At 41.7% G+C, this 19,175-nt stretch overlaps 1 protein-coding gene across 2 annotated transcripts; it reads right to left on the bottom strand.

Annotated features, from left to right (window-relative positions):
* Positions 1–633: 633 nt before the first annotated feature.
* On the bottom strand, positions 634–16,145 carry lactbl1b (lactamase, beta-like 1b). Of its 2 annotated transcripts, none has more exons than XM_073469323.1 (7): positions 16,086–16,145; positions 12,713–12,884; positions 9,401–9,507; positions 7,765–7,922; positions 5,154–5,401; positions 2,906–3,011; positions 634–1,612 (listed from the first exon to the last, which is right to left on the bottom strand). In XM_073469323.1, exons 1-7 carry the CDS (start codon positions 16,143–16,145, stop codon positions 634–636), a joined length of 1,830 nt encoding a protein of 609 aa, XP_073325424.1. The 2 variants fall into 2 exon arrangements, with proteins under 2 accessions (XP_073325424.1, XP_073325425.1); XM_073469324.1 differs by having other exon boundaries at positions 16,092–16,145.
* Between the last annotated feature and the right edge of the window lie 3,030 nt (positions 16,146–19,175).

The following is a 19,175-nucleotide window of genomic DNA, read 5'->3' as shown; positions in this document are numbered from 1 at the left end:
GTCTGCACCTGTGGCAACGTCAGTGTTCAAGTAGAAGTCACGTATATTCATGTTTATATTCATGTCCTGATTTTACCTTCCACAAGTAACACGGAAGGAAATTAAATGGTTTATTCTTCACCTCCCTCACAATGGAGGATGAATATGTATGAGTCGATGAGAGCTGCGGTGTTGATCCAAGAATCGGCGATAATTTAATGTATGAAAATATTTATGTAAATGACCACAACAGTGAGTTTATTGTGAGCCAGTGTTCTGCTGTTGTCGCTCATGAAAAACTCAAGGACAGAAGAGGTGAGGACAATTTGAGAGTGGTTTAAATGCAAGCAGGAGAAAAGACAAGCACCGTATCACCATAATGTGGGTGTTCAGTTGGGAGGCACAATGAAGGACCATGGTGAAGAGGACATTCATATACATCATTCAGCAGAGAAATTAATTTTCTATGCAAGACCTTATACATAACGCTGTCCCTCTCAGTGCTCTCAGTAAATCATGAGCATAATCCTATCTTTGACTGCTAAATGACCCCAGCTTTTCCATTCAGTCTTTCAGTACCACGTGGCCGTTTATTTGTTTACCATCACGTATCCCAAGGGCACATTTGTCTGTATGACATAGCATTGCTGCAGTTCAGCTCGAAAACGTCGGCCTGCGGGCTATTCTCACCACATTATATGTGTTCAGTCCCGGTGCATCGAAACCAGGGGACAAACCGCGCTTGTCAAACGTGTAGAAGTTAAATAATTGGCCGTCTTGGGCTTCCAGGGACACCGAGGCTGAGCCGACTTGTAAAACACAAGGGTACTCCTTTTCGAAAACCACTCTGAACACCCTGTCGACCAGGTAGTTGAGCTTTATTGTCCTGAACTTCTCAGGGATCAGCTCTTCAATCTGAGGCCCAAACTGTTGCATGATCAGAACGCCGTCCGTCCCGACTTTGATCTCGTAGAAGGTGATGTTGCCGTAGGTGAAAAAGCCAACATAAGGTTCTGGGTTTGGCGGAGGAAAGAGGATCTTCTTGGCCTCCCTGAAGGCTTTCTCTATGGCTGGGATGATGAAGTTGTAAGCCTTGGTGACCAAATCCTGGTTCTGAGACCGGCTGCCAGCCATTAGCACCACTAGACCAAGCTTCAGTCTAGGCACCAGGGAGAAGGTGGCAGAGTATCCGTCCAGGTCGCCATCTTTACGCACCACCTCGTAGCCCAGCTGCTCATTCACCTCCCACGGCGTCCCAGTGCGGTTTGCAAAGTAGTCCTTATCGCACCTGAAGAGCGGGGTCAGCATGATCTTTAATGAGTCCGGCTCCAGCAGCTTGCGGTGATAAGCCCCGAGTAGCACCATGGCGAGCTTGGCCAAGTCTGCGGCCGTGGAGAACATCTGACCAGAAGGCCGGTACCAGCCCAAATCGTAGAGCGGGGCTGGTTTTCCATTGGAGTACACTCCCACAGCCATCTGGCCCTGGAGCCCCGGGGTGATGTCGAAGCCGGTGTCCTCCATCCCCAGCCGGTCCAGGATGTTGTCTGTGATCCACCGCTGGTAGTCGGTGGAGGCCACTCGCTCGGCCAGCACATGGGCCAGCAGCGAGAAGGCGAGGTTGCTGTAGTGACATCTGGAAGGAAGCAAAGAGAAGTAAAGAGATGGTGAGTGTCTGAAAGAGTCTGGCTGTTCACGTAGAAAATAAGAAAAATAAATCGATTTTCCATTGTTGAAACTCACGACCCCTCTTGAGGAAATACTACGCTCACTAGCTTTCATGTTGAGCGTTAAATGAGAAAGTTAATGACAATCTCCGATAGAGGGTGACGGGGGTGATGTATTTTTGTTTTTATTCAGGAAGATAAGCTTCACAATTGGACACCAGTTTTATGATGGTTGAAGCAGAAATACCATTGCAAGAAGTCAAACGCTAACGTTAGCCTATAAACTAACCACAACTTGGTCGCATGACTTCAATGCCACCACCACAAGCTTTTTAGTGTACACAAAGAGTTTCAGTAAGAATAGTTTGCCACTAAAATCCTGCTGTAAAAAAGGACTAGTGAGAAGATGAGTCTCTGTGTTTGCTGTAATTATGTTAATATGCCCAAGAACCTCTCATTTAGCCACTTGTTAGCATTGCCCATTTTAAGACACATAAACGCTTTAAAATGTACAAGCGAGGCAGGCACTTAGCTCAGCTTAGCATATGGACTAACTAGCCAGCTGGCTTAACTAGCAAGCTGGCTCTATCCACAGGTAAATAACTGCCTAACAGTACCTGTAAAGGTAAGTAACATGTTGTCTGTTGTCTTTTTAGTATTTACAATAAAACTTCCTGATCCAGTCATCGCTCTGAGGTTTTTTGCAAATTGGAACTGCAACATGAAAAACAGCTTTAAGCTAACTCTGTTACAGCACATCAAATGATAACATTTATGTTCATTATTGTGCATGGCCCTTAAGAGATAACGTGATAAAATAAGTAAACAGAGAGGGTCCTGGGAGTCACTGCCTGCAGCTTTTTTAGTCCAAAGGCATAAATGTTAAACATTAGAGCTGAAGTTTCAAAAGTCAACTCCCCTGCAGCTTTACTAAAGAGCTTTGAGTTCTGAGATTATTAAAATTTCATTTGAACATTTTTCTTTACTTAAAGGTCGTATATTTTGCCAATCAGTGTAATACATACAAGACAAGACCTGACATTTGGTTTGATTGTCTTTAAGTTCAGGGAAAAAAACCACTAAGATATGAAAAATGTTTGATTAAAGACCTTCAAACTGCGCTCCTAAATGTATTAAATCTCGTCCGGCAAACAGGTAATACAGAATAAAGACAGTCATGCATTTTCATACAATTTACTATTACAGATTGCACAATAAAAATGTACATATTGAAATAGTAAAGCCAGCACGGCATTACTAACTTGGTGCCTGGATCTGCGACGAGGACGTCGTCTTGTAGCAGATTTATTGCAGATTGTGTTTTTCCTTTCCACAGCAGGTTTGTGGCCCGGAGTCTCCTGGGTAGACCTGGATCAGCCAGCAGTGAAACAGAGTCAAATAAAAAACAAATATGTGAATTGAAAACAGCAGGTATAAAAGATGGATTGTATTTGTTTGTACAAGAGATTTTCTTTTCCACTTTATACCGTAGGTATGCAGCAACATGATTATGTTTAGTCCTGACACTCGACGAGACAGATGGCCTCCCTCAGGCGTTCATCTATTATATTAATTCATCACACAGAGTGAAGCGTTGAAAGGCTTCTTCAGATCCGTTGGCGTCTTTGATGAGGCCAAAAGCTACTTTTGGCGCGTCAATATAAGGATGTAACTGCTGAAAGTTTCCAGTGTGATGTTTAATTACTACAAGGCGTGCAACATTTCATTCTTTAAACTGGCAATAGAGATCTTTTTTGCTATAACTTATCATTCTGAAGTCAATACTGACTGCACAGTAACACCATCCCCATACAGATGGGTTCCCTATTAACCTTGCCTTCACACTGCTGTTCATTCTGCCACTGGGCTGGATTCTTCTATCGATTTCTGCTTCCTTGTCAAAAAAGGCTACGAGCGAATCGATTCAGTTGTGTTTGACTCTTACAGCTTTATTTATGCTTTTTATTACAAACAGGGCGAAGTGTACTGTAATAATATGGGCAGCAGATGTTGATACTCTTTAATAACTTTATTTAAAGGTGCAAGTGTCAAAAAAAAAAAAAAAATAGAACGTGAAGTTCATAACAGTTTTGACGTTATTTGAAGTCTTCAGATGAGATATTTGCAGAAGTTAGCATGCTAACCAGCTAGCCCCGGCTCGTCCCAGGCCATAGCTCCTGTGCTAGCGGCGTAACACCAATGCTGTCTTTCCATTACATCTGCCGGCCTGGCTCTACTTGGCTTGACTCGACGCGGCAGGGATTTGCGTTTCCACTACAAGTGGGCTTCCTGCTTGAAGGTGACACGCTTGTCCCGATCCCCGCAGTACTATCGAAGAATCACCGCTGACAGAGTTGCTCCACTAATTCAGTTACACACATTTCGTGTCCTATAACTTCTTCACAATAAAAGCCCTGTGTTATTTAGTACATTCACAGCTTTTATTATGATGAAGCGTTACAGGAAATGTTGCGTTTTCACCAGCAGCCACTAAACACGACTTCAGAAACAGCTGAAAGCGAACACGACGAAACAGTAAAACACAGCGGATGTTTGAGCGAGAAACTAAAGAGATTCAGTGAAAAGCAACGTAAGTACTGAGAGCTGAACACAATGACTTTTAAAAACGTCTTTCTCTCAGGTTTCCTGCACAGACATGAGTTAAGTATCAATTTGCAAAACACACGTGCTCGAGCGAGAGATGGGTGCTTGTTACAGGTTGGCTGCAGTCGTGAGATGTCACCGCAGCCCACTTTGAGGCACGGCGGCCATGGCTTGGCCCTACCCCGGAGCAGGTCCATAAAACTGACGATGGCAAAGCAAATCGGCGTGGCTCGGTTTGACTCGGTGCAGCCAAAAGTGCTGGTGGAAAAAGGCCACAACACTCAACTGGCACTCTAAGCTCCCAGTCCAGACTGCTAGCTGCACAGCTAACTGAGCTAAGTATTAATTAAACAGGTGGCCCGTTCTTACACATTGCACCATTAAGATTTCAGGCGTATTTTGACAGACAGCAAAATCATCTTATATTACACCAGCACACACTCCATGTTTACTGACAGAATATGGTATTAAAATACTCTATTATCTTAAAATTTCAGTGGCAGCACAGTTCGACAGACCAAATACAGCCTATCAAATAATGCTCCGCCTGCAAAATCATCTTATATTACACCATTGCAGTGTGTAATTTCGATTACAGAAACCAAACATATAAAATATACCAGACACCTCTTCTTTTTCTTCCCCTTTTGTGTTTTTATTGAACAAATCAGCTCCTGTGGCTCAGGACGTGTCCATATGCAGCACCAGAATTATAAAACAACAAAACAGTGTTTCACTTTTAGCCTCCAGCTGATAGAGATGATGCATCTTCACAGGAAACTACCTGCATACGATGTAGGGTAGATGTAAGACCTGAGGGTCAGACTGTCACCTGCATCATATCGCAGCAGTTGGCTCACGGGAACTGAGTGAAAACTTTCATTTGCTCTGTGTAATGTTCTGTACCTGAGAGCTGGCTGGCCATCCTGCGCAGGGTGACTGAGGACGAGCGAATCTGAACCTCCCCGCTGTCCAGAAATATCAGGCCATCTGTCACATATTTCAGCTCCGAGTCTCGCGACTTCCCCAGAGGGTTTTTGATGGTGAAGTTCTCCACATATTTCTCCAGAGGGTCGTCCAGGGAGCCGATCTTCCCGTCCTCCCACAGTCGATACAGCATCAGCGTCGGGAAGATTTTTGATAGGCTGGCGATTCTAAAAGACAGATAACAGAGAGATAAATTCATGAGTGTCTTTATGCTGGCACAGTTTTAGTTTCTCCTGTCAGCTTTGTTTATTTTTACTTTCCATCAATACCCAGTTAAGACGTCTCTTGCCGAACTGCCTGGCTGGCTCTTAAAAGACTTGGTTCTGGCACCAACTCTTTTCAGAGTGACTCTTTTAAAGTATCAGCCAGGCAGAAGGCAAGAGTGGTCTTGGCTGATTTTCTGTCATTTTGTGAGTTTATTTTGTCTTTTTAGTAAGCCAAAAGGTAGAAGAGCTTGTAAGACTATCACTTCTTGCAGTACAAAGTGGTATCAGTGTAACGTGACGGTTCGTTGGTGGCGACTGGACTACTCTTTAAGACAAGAGACAGCAGGATGGAGACGGATATCTCATTGAATGGTGTTTTAATATTCCTCCATAAGCAGCTTCCCAACAACAGCAACACACTTCCTCTCACACACACATACATGACCCCGAACCAACCAATCAGGAGCCAGCAGGACCGGCGGTCACATCGCAAATACATCTCAAATTAATTCAAACCTATGAATTGACTTTACCTCTGAACCTTACATCAGGATACAGGATGGGCTGGGGGCTAGCTGATTAGCATGCTAGCTTGAACTGCAACACTGTACACAGACAACCCTGACATAATGTTTTAAACAAAAATTCTGCCCATATCTTTCAAATTGCTCCTTTAAAATAAGCCTAAGTGGGAGAAAATGACAACGTAAATGGAGAAGGACAAATTAAAATTGAAACTTAAAGATCTCAAACAGAGACGGAAAGATGAGAAATACTTTTCTTTAACTTAATTTGCAAATGTACACCGAGGTCCGTGGCCTGCGACTCCACTTCGAGTATGCTACAAAATACTATGATCCAATTCAAGATCCCCATTCAGTACGATGGATGTTAAATAAAAAAAGGTGGTTTAAGCGTTGACTCTGTGAGAGGAATTCAAACCAGCCAAATCTATTTCGATAACAGGGTTGTAAGCCAAAATCTTTTCAGTTAACATAACATACTTTTGAATTGTGCAATCTAAACAGTCTGTAGTGCATCGGCCTTCACAGAACAAAATTGCCAGCTACAGCAGCAAATGTGGAGAAATGACTTGAATGGAGCATTAACCAGTCAGCAGCGGCTGTGAATGAGTCAGAGCACTTAAAGCACTTGTGAAAGAATTCAATAAATCTATATACACCTGTCCTAAATGCGACGTCTTCAAAGAGTCGAACGTGCTCGAGACACCTGTGTGACTAATCGTCTTGTTTGGCTGCAGATTGATTGAGGTTGTTCATTAAACGTCGTGTGCGTACGTATGTGTTTTGTCTGGTTTTGCATTTTCCTGTTTGTTTTGACATATAGATCGATTTCACGGGGACATGTGGATAATTTGTGTTTGATTTTATGTGCACTTTCGTGGGACGCAATGGTGTAATTACTGATCAGAAGATCCATCTTTTAAAATGGCATCCCACGAACCTAACAGGCACATGACGCACGCATGTCGTTAGTATGTCTTCTGTGGCTCTGGAGGAGCTTTTAAAAATTAAAAAAAATTTTTTTTTGCTTGTTTTCTACATAATGATTCTTTCATTTCTATTTTATCAAAACTTACCATGCATTACTTAAACCGCCAATTAAAACTGTTTTTACGTAGCTGTCCTTTCCCCCCCCTGAAGACCTGCTGTGAGCAGCTGCTTCTGGATGAATCGTCAGATATCCAGAGACATCATGCTGCAGCATCAATTAAAATATCAAAGTCAGGAGCTACTGCACAGATGGATAAATAATGTTATGGCCAGAGATTATGTGCCAATTACAATAAATTAGGGTGATGTAATAACACGCCTCCTGTAATGAAATGTTTCAGACTGCAGCAAATCAATCAGAAAAATGTTTATTTCTCCCTCCGTATCTTAATTCACATCACACTGTGTCTATATGAGCTTATTTGTTGGGCATTTTATTGGCCTGATTCTATCAAACTTTACTTAATTGATTTATCTTGATTTTCCCATTTAAATCACTTCATAACTTCGTGTTGAAGTGATTTAAAAAGTTACAAAAAAGTTATAAAAAGGCTACAAAGCAACGCGTTAGAGTACTCAGATTACTTGTTGGTTGTAAAAAGAAACATAAGGCATTTGTTATTTTTTAATGGGGGTTATCTTGTAATGTAATAAGTTAGGAGGACTTTGACTCATGACCTCACTGTATGTAAAACTTGGCTGCAGCATGGAAGAAGATGCAATATAGAAACTTGCACGTTACAACTTCAACAAAGTGATGAAGATTCATCATCTGGGGCTTTGTGCTGGAGTCGTCAGTGCAGCGCTCACCTGTATATTGTGTACTCGTTGGGGGCTCCTGACTGAGGGTCGCTGCTGTTCCTTTTTCCAAAGTTGCCGGTCCACAAAACAGTGTCGTTTAAGATCACAATGGCCGACAGAGAGGGGAGGCTGATGGGGTTGACGTTCTGCCGAAGCAAAACGTCGACCTGGAAGAGAAAGAGCCGGAGGTGAGGAGTTTATTCTGGTTATTGTAACTTAAATGTAAACGTTAAAGGGACATTATGAAAATTGAACTTAGACTCTATAAAGTGATAGTAAAGTAAAAGCTTTTTCAAGTAGTTTTCCAGAGCTGTATTTTCCACTTCCTCCCTTTGTCTGTTTCCCGCCCCTTTTCTGTGTACACCTGTGTCTCATTAGTTAATCACCACCTGTGTATATAAAACAACGTTAATGCTAATTCTTTGTTGGTTTGTCTGTTTTGCTCCTGTCTCACGCTTCCCCCCGTCCTGTGGTCTCCTCGTGTCCCCCAGGTTTGTTTAGTTTTACACTGAGTCTGACAGCTTTGCTTTTTCGTCTTTTCTCTGCCTGCTTCTGTTGCTTGCCCATTTTGATTTTGCATTTTTGTAATTGGACTTACACCATCATTAAAGTTTCCTTTTGTTTTCAATCTGGCTGTCTCCTTAGCTGCATTTGGGTCCTCTACATTTTGCCACTGAGACAGCTCCATACAGCTTGTCCAGTGTAATCCAAGTCCCCTGGAAGTCCTGAGATCCCCAATTGAAAAAACATTATTTATTTACTTTATTTACACCCTTGACGTACAGTCAGGATGTGCACCCACCTCAAACGGGGTGCGTGCTAACACTTTTACCTTTGCAGTGAACATTTGGGTTTAAAAAAGGACGTAAATAATGTTCCAGATACTTGGATTATGCCTGACAAGCTGTGTGGAGCCATTTTGTGATTTTCTGTCAAGTTTTAAACAAGCCCAAAGCTATTTCAGTTGTTTAGGAGAATGCTGCAACACTGTTTTGCCGTGAAGCTCCAGAAATGTTTTGTGGATTACAAAACCTCATCAGACTTTCCGTCCTCACGGCGGTGAGGAGAGAAAAACTGAATTATGATTTTTGGTCAAATTTATCCTTTAAGTTGGATTTCAAATACTTCTTTCTCCACTGCAGGAGAGATAAGGTGAACTTTCAAGAATGAAAGACAACCTTTAAATGTGTTGGTGGTTGATAACAGCAGGTACACAGTGGCACAGCCAAAATCAAGACTGGCGCTGTTTGATAACTCAAATGTATTTTTTTTTTTCACAACATTTTTATATTTTCTGCACGCTTTTACTTTGGCCAAGGTCCCTTATTAACCGCAGTATGAAACCATGGAGCAATTACTCTGATTTTCAATTACTATGATGTAATGAGCACGGTCTAAAAATCATTTCACATCAGTAGAAATCAATGCCCTTTGCTTGCTCCCCGCGTACGGAGCCACAGCTTTTTTGCTCGGACAGACACCGACTTTTTCATCTACTATATCTTTAATCTCCTTCTGTCGACCGCTATAGCATTTGGTGTGAAGGATTACCCCGGTCATCTTGTAAATTTACTCGTACTTGAGCGGGCATGATAGAAATACAACCTCAGATTTAAATCTGAGCACGATGAGCGACTCCACTCACCTTCTCCAGGGCCTCTTTCAGACTGGGGATGGGATGCTCCAGGGGGAGAGGCTCGGGGAAACGGGGACACATCATCTCCAATTTGGCATTGCGACCATTCGCTTCATCTGGGAGGAGGACGGGAAATGAGAGAAGAAAGAAAGAGCAGAGGAAGCACAGAGGGACACGCTATTGTAATTCCTATTCGGTATTTGACTGAATAATGTATCTGTGGCACAAAAGTCCACATAATGTGGTGTAATTGGGCGGCTTGAGGATTCATTAGTTCCCTCTGCATTTTGATGAACCCCGCTGATCTTATACTATACAGTTCGACAGGATGTATGATATATAAGTTGCTGATCAAAAGAGACGTAGCCTGGTCCCACTGTGAACTCTGGATGAACGAGGATATTGCAGTGTGCTTCATTGTGTAGCTTCAGGCCTCCGTTTGCCTTTTCATTCTAAATGACTGCTATACATGAAAAAAAATTAGATTTTTGGAATATAAAAAGACGCATCAGCGCACATTGGAAGATATGAATCAGAGCCTGCAGAGTTGATCTTTTTCCATTAATAATGTCACCTGTCGCTGCTTTATTCATATAGAAACACGGAGAGATCACAAACCCGGAGTGTGTTGTGGAGAAAAAAGCATCTTGGCTGAGTGTTCATTTCACGCTAAGGTGCCTGATGAGGTGCTATAATTAAGTGTCAACACATTTAAACCACACTTAGGTACTGCCTGCGGGCAGTGAGAGGCAATTTGCAAAAAAAAAAAAAATAACAAGGTTTTCAATTAATTTTCAATTTTGTAATTAAGTTAGAAATTAAAAAAACATATTTATGAATAAATATAAGCATTTAAAAAGTAATTAGAACTGACAAAACAAGGGACTTAAATGCAGCCCAGTAGTCAGGATTGACGTTTGACATTTGGTTGACATTTGTACCAAACGTGGCATCACTGTCACATCAGGAGGTGGAGCTTTGTCGCTGTTCTTTAAAGACACCTGCAGACATTTCCAGCTAGTTTTGTAGTGACCAAAACCGGCTATTCTTCACGAGAAGTCGGCTCATCTCCATCCCTAATCGTGGCGACCAAAACAGTTATTTTAAGCCAAACCATGATGTGTTTCTAACCCTAACCAAGTGGTTTTCTGTGTGTAAAATTAACCAGAGTATGAGCAAGAGAAAAATAGAAAATTAGACCTAAACAAACGTCAGGTTGCATCAAAAAGAAACGTTCAGTTTTGACTTATCTGTGGTTTTGCAGAAATTTACTGAGCCAACATTTATTCTGGCGATTGGGTTGCTTTGACTCAATATCGGAACAGATCTTATACTGCGTAAGTGACAGGGATTGCTTTAGATGCGGGATGTTTTTGTCATCATTCTTGCTGATACAACCGCTTCTAATCAGGAATATGTCTGATAAAAAGTTGCACGTGGCACTGGTGAAGAAGCTGAGGAGAAAAATGAAGAGAAACTGCACTTCATGGGTGAAATCATGGCTACTACAGCGACAGCCTCAAGGGGCTTTCCCTTCCTTTGTTTGTCTCTCTTTTTGTGCACTGGTTCGCTCACCTGAAGAGCCAATCAGACCGATTCTACATGCTCAATCAGCCGAAAAGCAATGGAAAGGACCAGGTCCAGTCCAGACTAGAGCCACGGGTGCTCACTGATGGCACCAACACTGGCCAGCGGCGTTGCGTGATGATCAGAGTTATGATTAAATGTTTGATTTTCCACTTGGAGTCTTTTAAAGGCTCGTACAGCTGGAGGGATGACACATGTTTACACTGATTTCACCAGATTGAAGGAGCTACAATTAAAAACATTTGTCTTTTCTTTTTTCCAACATGTCAATCTTGAATTTTGCCTGTATTCTTCGTCAAGTTGCAGTTGTTTACCCGGTTTTAATTGACACTGCTGTCTGAGATCTTGAACTTGTTATGATGCTGTTATATACACAATCCCAGCACAAACACGTCAGCAGCTACTGTGGGCCAATGTTTTATCTCATACTTACAAGATAAAGATCAAATAATTAAGTAATCATTTAATCTCTTAATTACGAGATCAGTATCTCTTAATTATGACGAAATAATCTGTTGATTGTCAAATTCCAGCAGGACCTGAGGCTGTGGGCTGCAGATAAGGAGCTCTGCCGAAGTTAACAGCTCTGACTCAGTGCTAAATGCAATAAACAAGGAAGAACCTGCAGTTGCTGGACGTCGCAGTCTCGTAGATAATAAAAAAGTGTGTGATAAACTGTGTCACTGTGCTTGATGTTAAGTGAGTCCTTCATTGAGTGACTTACAGCAGAGTTATTTGTATCACAGACAGTCCTTAATTAAGTCTCAAGTAAGCCAGCAGCAGTTTAATCACATGTCTTTAAGGGCAGGCTGCCAGTCAAGTGAAGAAAAGCAAACAAACAAACAAGTGCACATGAAATATTTCACTGCCGTCATGTCGCACCAATTTTTAAAAAAGTTTTAAAGGTAAAGTCTTAAGGCAGTAAAACATGCAGAAACTCACACTATTGCAGTGCTACTATACTGTGACATATGTTGTTTTGTGCAATGTTGTTCAATCTTGTTGTTTGTTTTCTTCTTTTTGTTGACACGTGCATGCACATACAATCAGTTGTGGTCTGAAAACTGTCAAATGCAGCAACACTGAGCCCAAGAAAACTTTCCCTAAGGGGGCAATAAAGTATGTTGTATCGTATCGTATCGTATCGTATCGTATCGTATTATTTTAGATTTTATATTTAAGTTAACATGTTATCTTAAATTTCTGCCATAATTGCAAAGTTTAAGCGCTTTTATATAACTAAACGTTATTTTACATTTTAATTATATACATGATTTATTTGTTTTTTTGTTTTTGTTTTACTCGCAAATTGTGGGACTTCCTTTTCTTTGCCAGTATTACTCATTGTAATTGCCTCTTCCCTTTTTCTTTGTTTTGTTTTGAGTCAGTGTCATTGCAAACGAGGGTCACCTCTGACTGATCTCTCAAGCATAAATGCATTTTGATTGATTGATTGATTGTGAGACTCCTTAATTCATCCTCCACACTCGACTCTATAAAAAGTTTGTTTTTGCAACCCTGGTGTTGTAAAATGATAAATAAATGAACCTTAAACCTCGATTGATTGATAAAACAGTACCTCAAAGGCTCATTGTAAAAACCCACCATTAATACATTTAGACTGGCTGACATAGAGGTTGCTGAGCTTCAAGACATTTTTCACCCACCAGCAACAGCAGTTCAAAAACAACTTTTAAAACTCCTCATGTTATCAGATAGTGTTTGTAGTCTCACCTGGCAGAAGTTTTGGCAGCTGATATTGCCAGAAGAAGCATCCTGTCATCACCAGAGATAAAACGAGGAAGAACACCAAACCCAGCTGGGTCCATTTCACCTTCATCCTGCTGTTTTTTGTGAGTCCTTCGAATTTAACAGTCGCAGCAGGAGCAGCCACAGCAGGAGATGGCTTGAATACAAACACACAACAACACACAGTAGGTTAGCAAAGGAGTGTGCAGAATTGTTGTACACTTGGAAAAGTTTCTCTTTTTCACAGGGTCCTGACCAGATATTCTCCTCCGTGTCATCTGTTTTGTTGCAAGAGGCGGAAATCCCTCTCAGCTTGGTCTAAGACGAGTGACCCTTGTTGCACTTAACAGTACTCACCACCTGATGCTTCACAGGCCCGAGCAGGATGGACTGGATTACCAGGGACACAGAAATCTTCTTCTCACTCAGTCAACATCCTTAACATTTACTCAGAGTTTCTTCTCCTATGTAAGTGATTCCTGTTCCTCAAAGGCAGTAAATGGTGCTCCATGGAGGGTTTCCTGAGCAGGAGAAAGGCACAGACATGGACTCCCATCTCTGATTTCTCACTGACTGTGCTGTAATCCTGGCCCATCGGCACTCCCGTCCCTCACAATTCAATTTCCTCTCCTGCAGCCACAGGCTGTTGACATCATAATCCCCAGATTTACTCCACCAAAGCAGCCGGGGAAGTCTTAATCCCTAATCCCCGCGAATCAATTCACTTCAGTCCAGCTTCGCCTTGTGGAGCCCACCGCCGAGCCGCTCGAGCTGACAAAGATGGCACCAACACAAGATGAGATGGGGTGATAGGGTGCGCCTTTTAGCCAGAGCGTGAGCCGAAAAGTACAATCACATGGGTGCAGCGAATTTGGATCAAGCGGGTGAGGGAGTGACAGATGATTCGGGGTGTTGAGCGGAATTGAGCTAACGACCGAGGCTAAGATGTCCAACTTTGTCTTCACTCTAACCGCTGACAGCTTTGTTAGATTTCAAAATTTAGAAACACAATCACCACAACAACAGTTATTTGGCTCCCTGACAGACATTACACATGACTTGTTTGTTCACGCAGACTAAAGTGAAAATCTTGTTTGCTACAGTGAAGGGAAGAGTTGATGGTACATAACTCTTGGCAATGTGTGTGTAGTCTTCGGAGCTTTTACTGCGAGTCAGCTGAAAATATTCTTCGATTAAGATAAAATATATGAACCAATACAAGTGGTGACAGTAAAAAAAACTGCCTGTCAACATGTAAGATAAAAACTGCATCGGCATCAAAAGTTCCTGCTCTTATGACTTTGCAATTCAAGACTAATGCCGATGGTTTCTAAGCCTGCTTGCTTATCCTTATCTAATAGCGGATGGTACCGTTCTATGATATGATGACATATAGACATGGATGAGAGAGATTTGCTGTTACTGTTAATACCAAGTTTTTATCCCCTTTCCAGGCACGACTTTAATAAAACATGTGAGATATATATATAAAAAAAATAGTCTGCTTTGAGTATTATGTCGTGCGTGAATTGGAACAGCCATAAAAACATTTCCACAGGTCGTCACTCTGTCACCTTGCGAGGCACCTGGATTCACGAGATCGTATGAGGTCATGACATCACGCATAAAAATCCTCCCGTGTTCTGTGTCAACCATCTGTCGCGTTCAGGTTAATCACTCTGATGAACGCTTACATCAATCGTGCACATGTCATCATCACCATATAAATCCGAGCACACTCTGTACTGTATATGGACATACACCGATCAGCCACAGCATGAAAACCACCTGCTTGTTCCCCTTGTGCAGCCAAAACAGCTCCGACCTGTCAAAGTGTGGTCATACAATCGGACCTCTGGGGGTCTCCTGTGGTGTCTGGCACCGGGGCGTTTATTGTGGATCCTTCGGGTCCCGATTGGATTTTGATCTAGAGAATTTGGAGGCCTGGTTGAAGCCTTGGGCTCTTTATTGTGTTCCTCAAGCCATTCCTGAGCAGTTTTTGTGGTGTGTCAGGGCACATTGTCCTGCTGGGGGCTGATATACATCATTGATTCCCAAAGTGTGTCTGTAAGGCCGTGAAGGTACTGCAGGTGGGCCAGGAGATGTTATTTGCAATATCCATTATCTGTAACAGCTCATCCTTTGCAGGGTTGCAGGAGCTCTGGAGCTGATCCCAGCTGACAGTGGGCGAGCGAAGGGTACATCCCGGACAAGTCGTCAGTTCATCACAGGGCTGACATATAGGGACAATCAACCATTCACACTCACATTCACACCGGGCGATTAAGAGTGACCAATCAACCTCACATTCATGACTTTGGGCTGTGGGAGGAAGCTGGAGTACGTGGAGAGAAGCCTCGCGATCATAAATCATGAACATGCAATCTCTGCACAGAAAGGTCTCAACCCAGGACCGTCTCGCTGCCCGATATTTGCAGTTTAAATTAAGTTTTTAAATATTAAATATTTACATTTACATGTATTTTTCCTCATTTTTCAGTGCAGGTTAAGGTTGGTAGGTGGCACTGCAGGAAACACAATAGACCTTTTTCACAGCAGCCATTTTGACATAAAACAGCAGGTCAAACAGAGTCAGGGTGCTGCTATTGTGCATGTTGGCTCACTAGAAAGTCTCTGCTACACTAAATGGAACAGAACCGTCATTAATTGTCATTGATTAAACATGTGTTTACCTTCTATTTCATGTCAATATGGCTGCCGTGAAAAAGGTCTATTATAATTGTAGAGTATAGTATTGTTCTGTATGTGAAATAAAAAACAAAAAGTAGGGAGACACCTCATCTTAGTCTTGTGCGTTGATCAGAGTTGTGATTACAATTCTGGTTTGGTTTCTCTGACTTCAAACCGGGCCGTGTCACTCTGAGGTTTGGGGAATGGCTGATGTACAGCATGTATTTATAGCACAGCTCATATAAATAAAACATACTGTGATAGTCTTGGCAATTAATAGAATTTCTATCCATCATCGGGAACATCCAGTGACTATTGCTCCCCGCTTAATCACAAGATATTAATGGTTTCTCCGGAGCTCAGTAATGTATTTGGATGATTATAGGTATGATGATGCGATGTGGGAAAATGAAGTGTGAAAGCTGCGGCTGATCCTGGTTGCATAACCGGCGAGAGCCGGAGAGCACAACAGCTGGGCCATTTCACCAGAGACACACACACACACACACACTCCTGTAATCACCAGAGCATCAACCATTACACCAGCTCAGTGTTTTTTTTTTAGTGTGATACACATTTTTTGTGTGTTTGTCAGTTCAGTTCCTGCATGTGTCTGAGTGTTTCATGTCTGTATGTGTGCAGACGTGGGTGAGGTGGCTGCTTTTACCTGCGCTTGCACCCCGTCCACCGAGGCCTCTCTGAGGACTTTGCTCCCGGCCTTGCCCATGGTTGCTCTGCACATGAAAAAAAAAACCCAAAACAAGATGTTACAGTTCCTGCACAAATGACTCTTTGCTTTACTTCATTTCTGTGAGATGGAAGGTTTGTATAATGAAAATGTTGTATTCTCTGACTTTACTGCCTGAACAGAACATTCATACATTTATTGCTAAAGCAGCTTGGACCGCTGTGACATATAACGAGGGAACATAAGGGGCGGTTAAAATTTGCAATCTCTCCATTTGTGTACAAAACCAGTCGGCAGAATAAAATGTTGGCAGCAAACCACCGATTAGTTCGCATTTGTATGTGTCACAGGCTACGTACCATATTGACATTTTTAAAATAAGTGTCTGTCAACACTGGGTATATTTAAGGAGACCTCAGGACAAACACTAACAGGATACTTTTGACAGGAAATCACATTGAGCCATGATTGTGGAGACCAAAACAGTGTTTTTTATAACCAAAACGTGATTTTCCTAATCCTCACCAACGCTGTTAGACTATTTATTGTATTTTTGTGGGTTTTGTGAGTTACTGTAACGTGCTTTACAGTATGATTCCCTCACCACAGTTTTATTTTACGCTATAATACACCTACCGTAACTTTTCTGTACAGCATACGAACCTTAATGCAGCTTAGTTTTACGATAAAATAACTGTCAAACCAGACACACTTTAAAAGTGATGCTATGCGAGTGGATTAAAAATCTTAGTGACACATTTCCTTTACTGTTTCTTCAACTACAGTAGCACCACTGCTGTTGTGTTAGCAGTAAAATACCGCAACTTCAGTAAGTCTCTGTAAAATAAATGAAACATCATAAACAATACCCAGGATGCAATGCATATTACAATGGTGAACTGCTATTGCTATTGGGTTAACCAAATACATAGAAGCACCTGCTAGAGAAACTAGCTTAAAGTCTGTTTAGTTTATATTGTGAAAGCAGGGCAAACCGTTGGTACTGCAAGAGGAGATGACAAGATTAATGGGTTCCTCAGCCTGCAATGACTCATCACTCAGTGTGTTTCTGTCCGCCTCCATTCACACTGAGTCTTGTCTGGTAAGGACTAGTCAAAGTGCCTCCAAACAAAAGACCACAGCGTCATAGTGACTTTAAAACATTCAGCTATTTTGGAAAAAATGTCTCAAAAATGTCAGCACGTTGAACCGGTGCTGAACGGTTTGCCTGGACAGCGTGTTCAGCGGTTGCAATACAAATCACGTTGGGTTATGGTCACTGAATCTGAGACATCAGGTTCAATGAACATCTTTTAGGAGCAGATTGCACGCTTTATTTGCTATAGAGTCAGGGCCGTATGCCTCGTGAATGTTACAGCCCTTTCTTTGCAGAAGGAGCCATTTTTTTTACCAGAGATACACAAGAGTTCACAAGAAGCTGCTCCTGCTGCCTTTTATAAACTCGAAGTGTATACAGGAAGTCAAATGGAAGACGGAGAAGCATGCTGATACGCAAACCATGTTTCCTTTGATGGGTTTATTGAATGCCCAGCAGGACATTCATTCACTTAAAATTAATTTAAATTAGGTGACGGACATTTAATTTCCTCAGACTGACAGTCAAGGATATTCTGCCTTTGTTCAAAAAGCACAAAATGCCGATGAGTCACATACGCATGTTTACATAAATACAAAAGAAAAGAATAAGAAAAGAAAAATAAAATAATGTGATGATGTCTTTTTTTCGGGGCAACCTCACTTCTGTGATGAGGACATTCTTGATGAATGAGCCATTGTTAAAAACAGTTGCACAATGAAGGATGTTTTCCTCTCAAAATGATTTCTGTAATTGGTTTTCATACTATTCATGCTTCCAATGTGACTTCAAGGTCAGCTAGTCAAACTTGTGAGTGGCAGAGTGGATTATGCATGTTTACCTTTAATCCTACTGCAAAATAAAGAGGTTGTGTGTTGCCTGACATTTCTAGGCCTCCAAACCAATTAAAAATCCGTCAAATATACAGCAGCGAGCTAAAATCTGACCTGGCATTTTGCAATTTATTCATTGTGTCGGAGCTAATGAGCCAAAATTAGCTGCTGCTTACAGAGCAGCTTCACAAGTGCTGACCAGGCTGCATCATTTCAGCACTGACATGAACTTGCTGATGATCCTGTAGCTGAAAATAGTTTTTCAGATACGCATTTTTATGTTATACCCAAGTCTGTCATACATCAGATACACAGTCGAGAGCGTGGTTCTGGGACATTTAACAATTTAATGTGAAGTCCCCAGACTACGGCAGGTTATAAATTATACAAATGGTTTGTTGTCACTGCTTCATGGAAAACGACCAGTCTCCAGGATAAAATGTTGGCACTTTAGTTTTCTGCAAATGACTGATGCATTCACATTTGTTGGTTTCATATGCTACATGCCATGCTGACATTTCTACAAAAGATGTCGCATCACATTCACATCACATGTTTAGGACCTGACTGTCATATCGAGAGGTCGAAGGGATGGTGCCAAGGAGGCTGCCGAGTAAGCGACAGCAGTTTGAGATGAAGACTTGTAACATTCTGTTTAGTGTGAAGTGTGAAACCAAAGGACAGTTTCCGGTTGTGTTTGTGGCGACAAAAAACAGATATTTTTGATGGGAAGTCAGGACATCTCAAGCTGTTTTTTAGGCAACCAAAACAGGTATTTTAAGCCAAAACCTGATGTTTTCCTGACCCCTAATCAAGTGGTTTTTGTGCCTCAACCTAACCAGATCATAAGCACAACATTGTTACAACATAAAATATAAAAATTAATCTAAGGAGGTAAAGTTGCAACATAAAGAAATGATCACTTGATGGAAAATAAAAGGATAGTTAATGCAATTCATCTAAAGGGGGCGTGAATGTCTGAACCTAGTTTCAGCCAATCCATATGATGCTAATAATGCTAGTGCTGCGCCGCTAATGTGGTAAAAAAGTAAACAAGTTACCTAAACAGTGTTTGTTTGAACCTGAAAGACCATGCTAACTAAACTGCACTTTAATCTACTGATATTCTTTTTTTCTTTA

This window comes from Pagrus major, chromosome 6 (genome assembly GCF_040436345.1).
Source record: "Pagrus major chromosome 6, Pma_NU_1.0".
NCBI lineage: Eukaryota > Metazoa > Chordata > Actinopteri > Spariformes > Sparidae > Pagrus > Pagrus major.
This window is presented reverse-complemented; position numbering and strand designations above follow the sequence as displayed.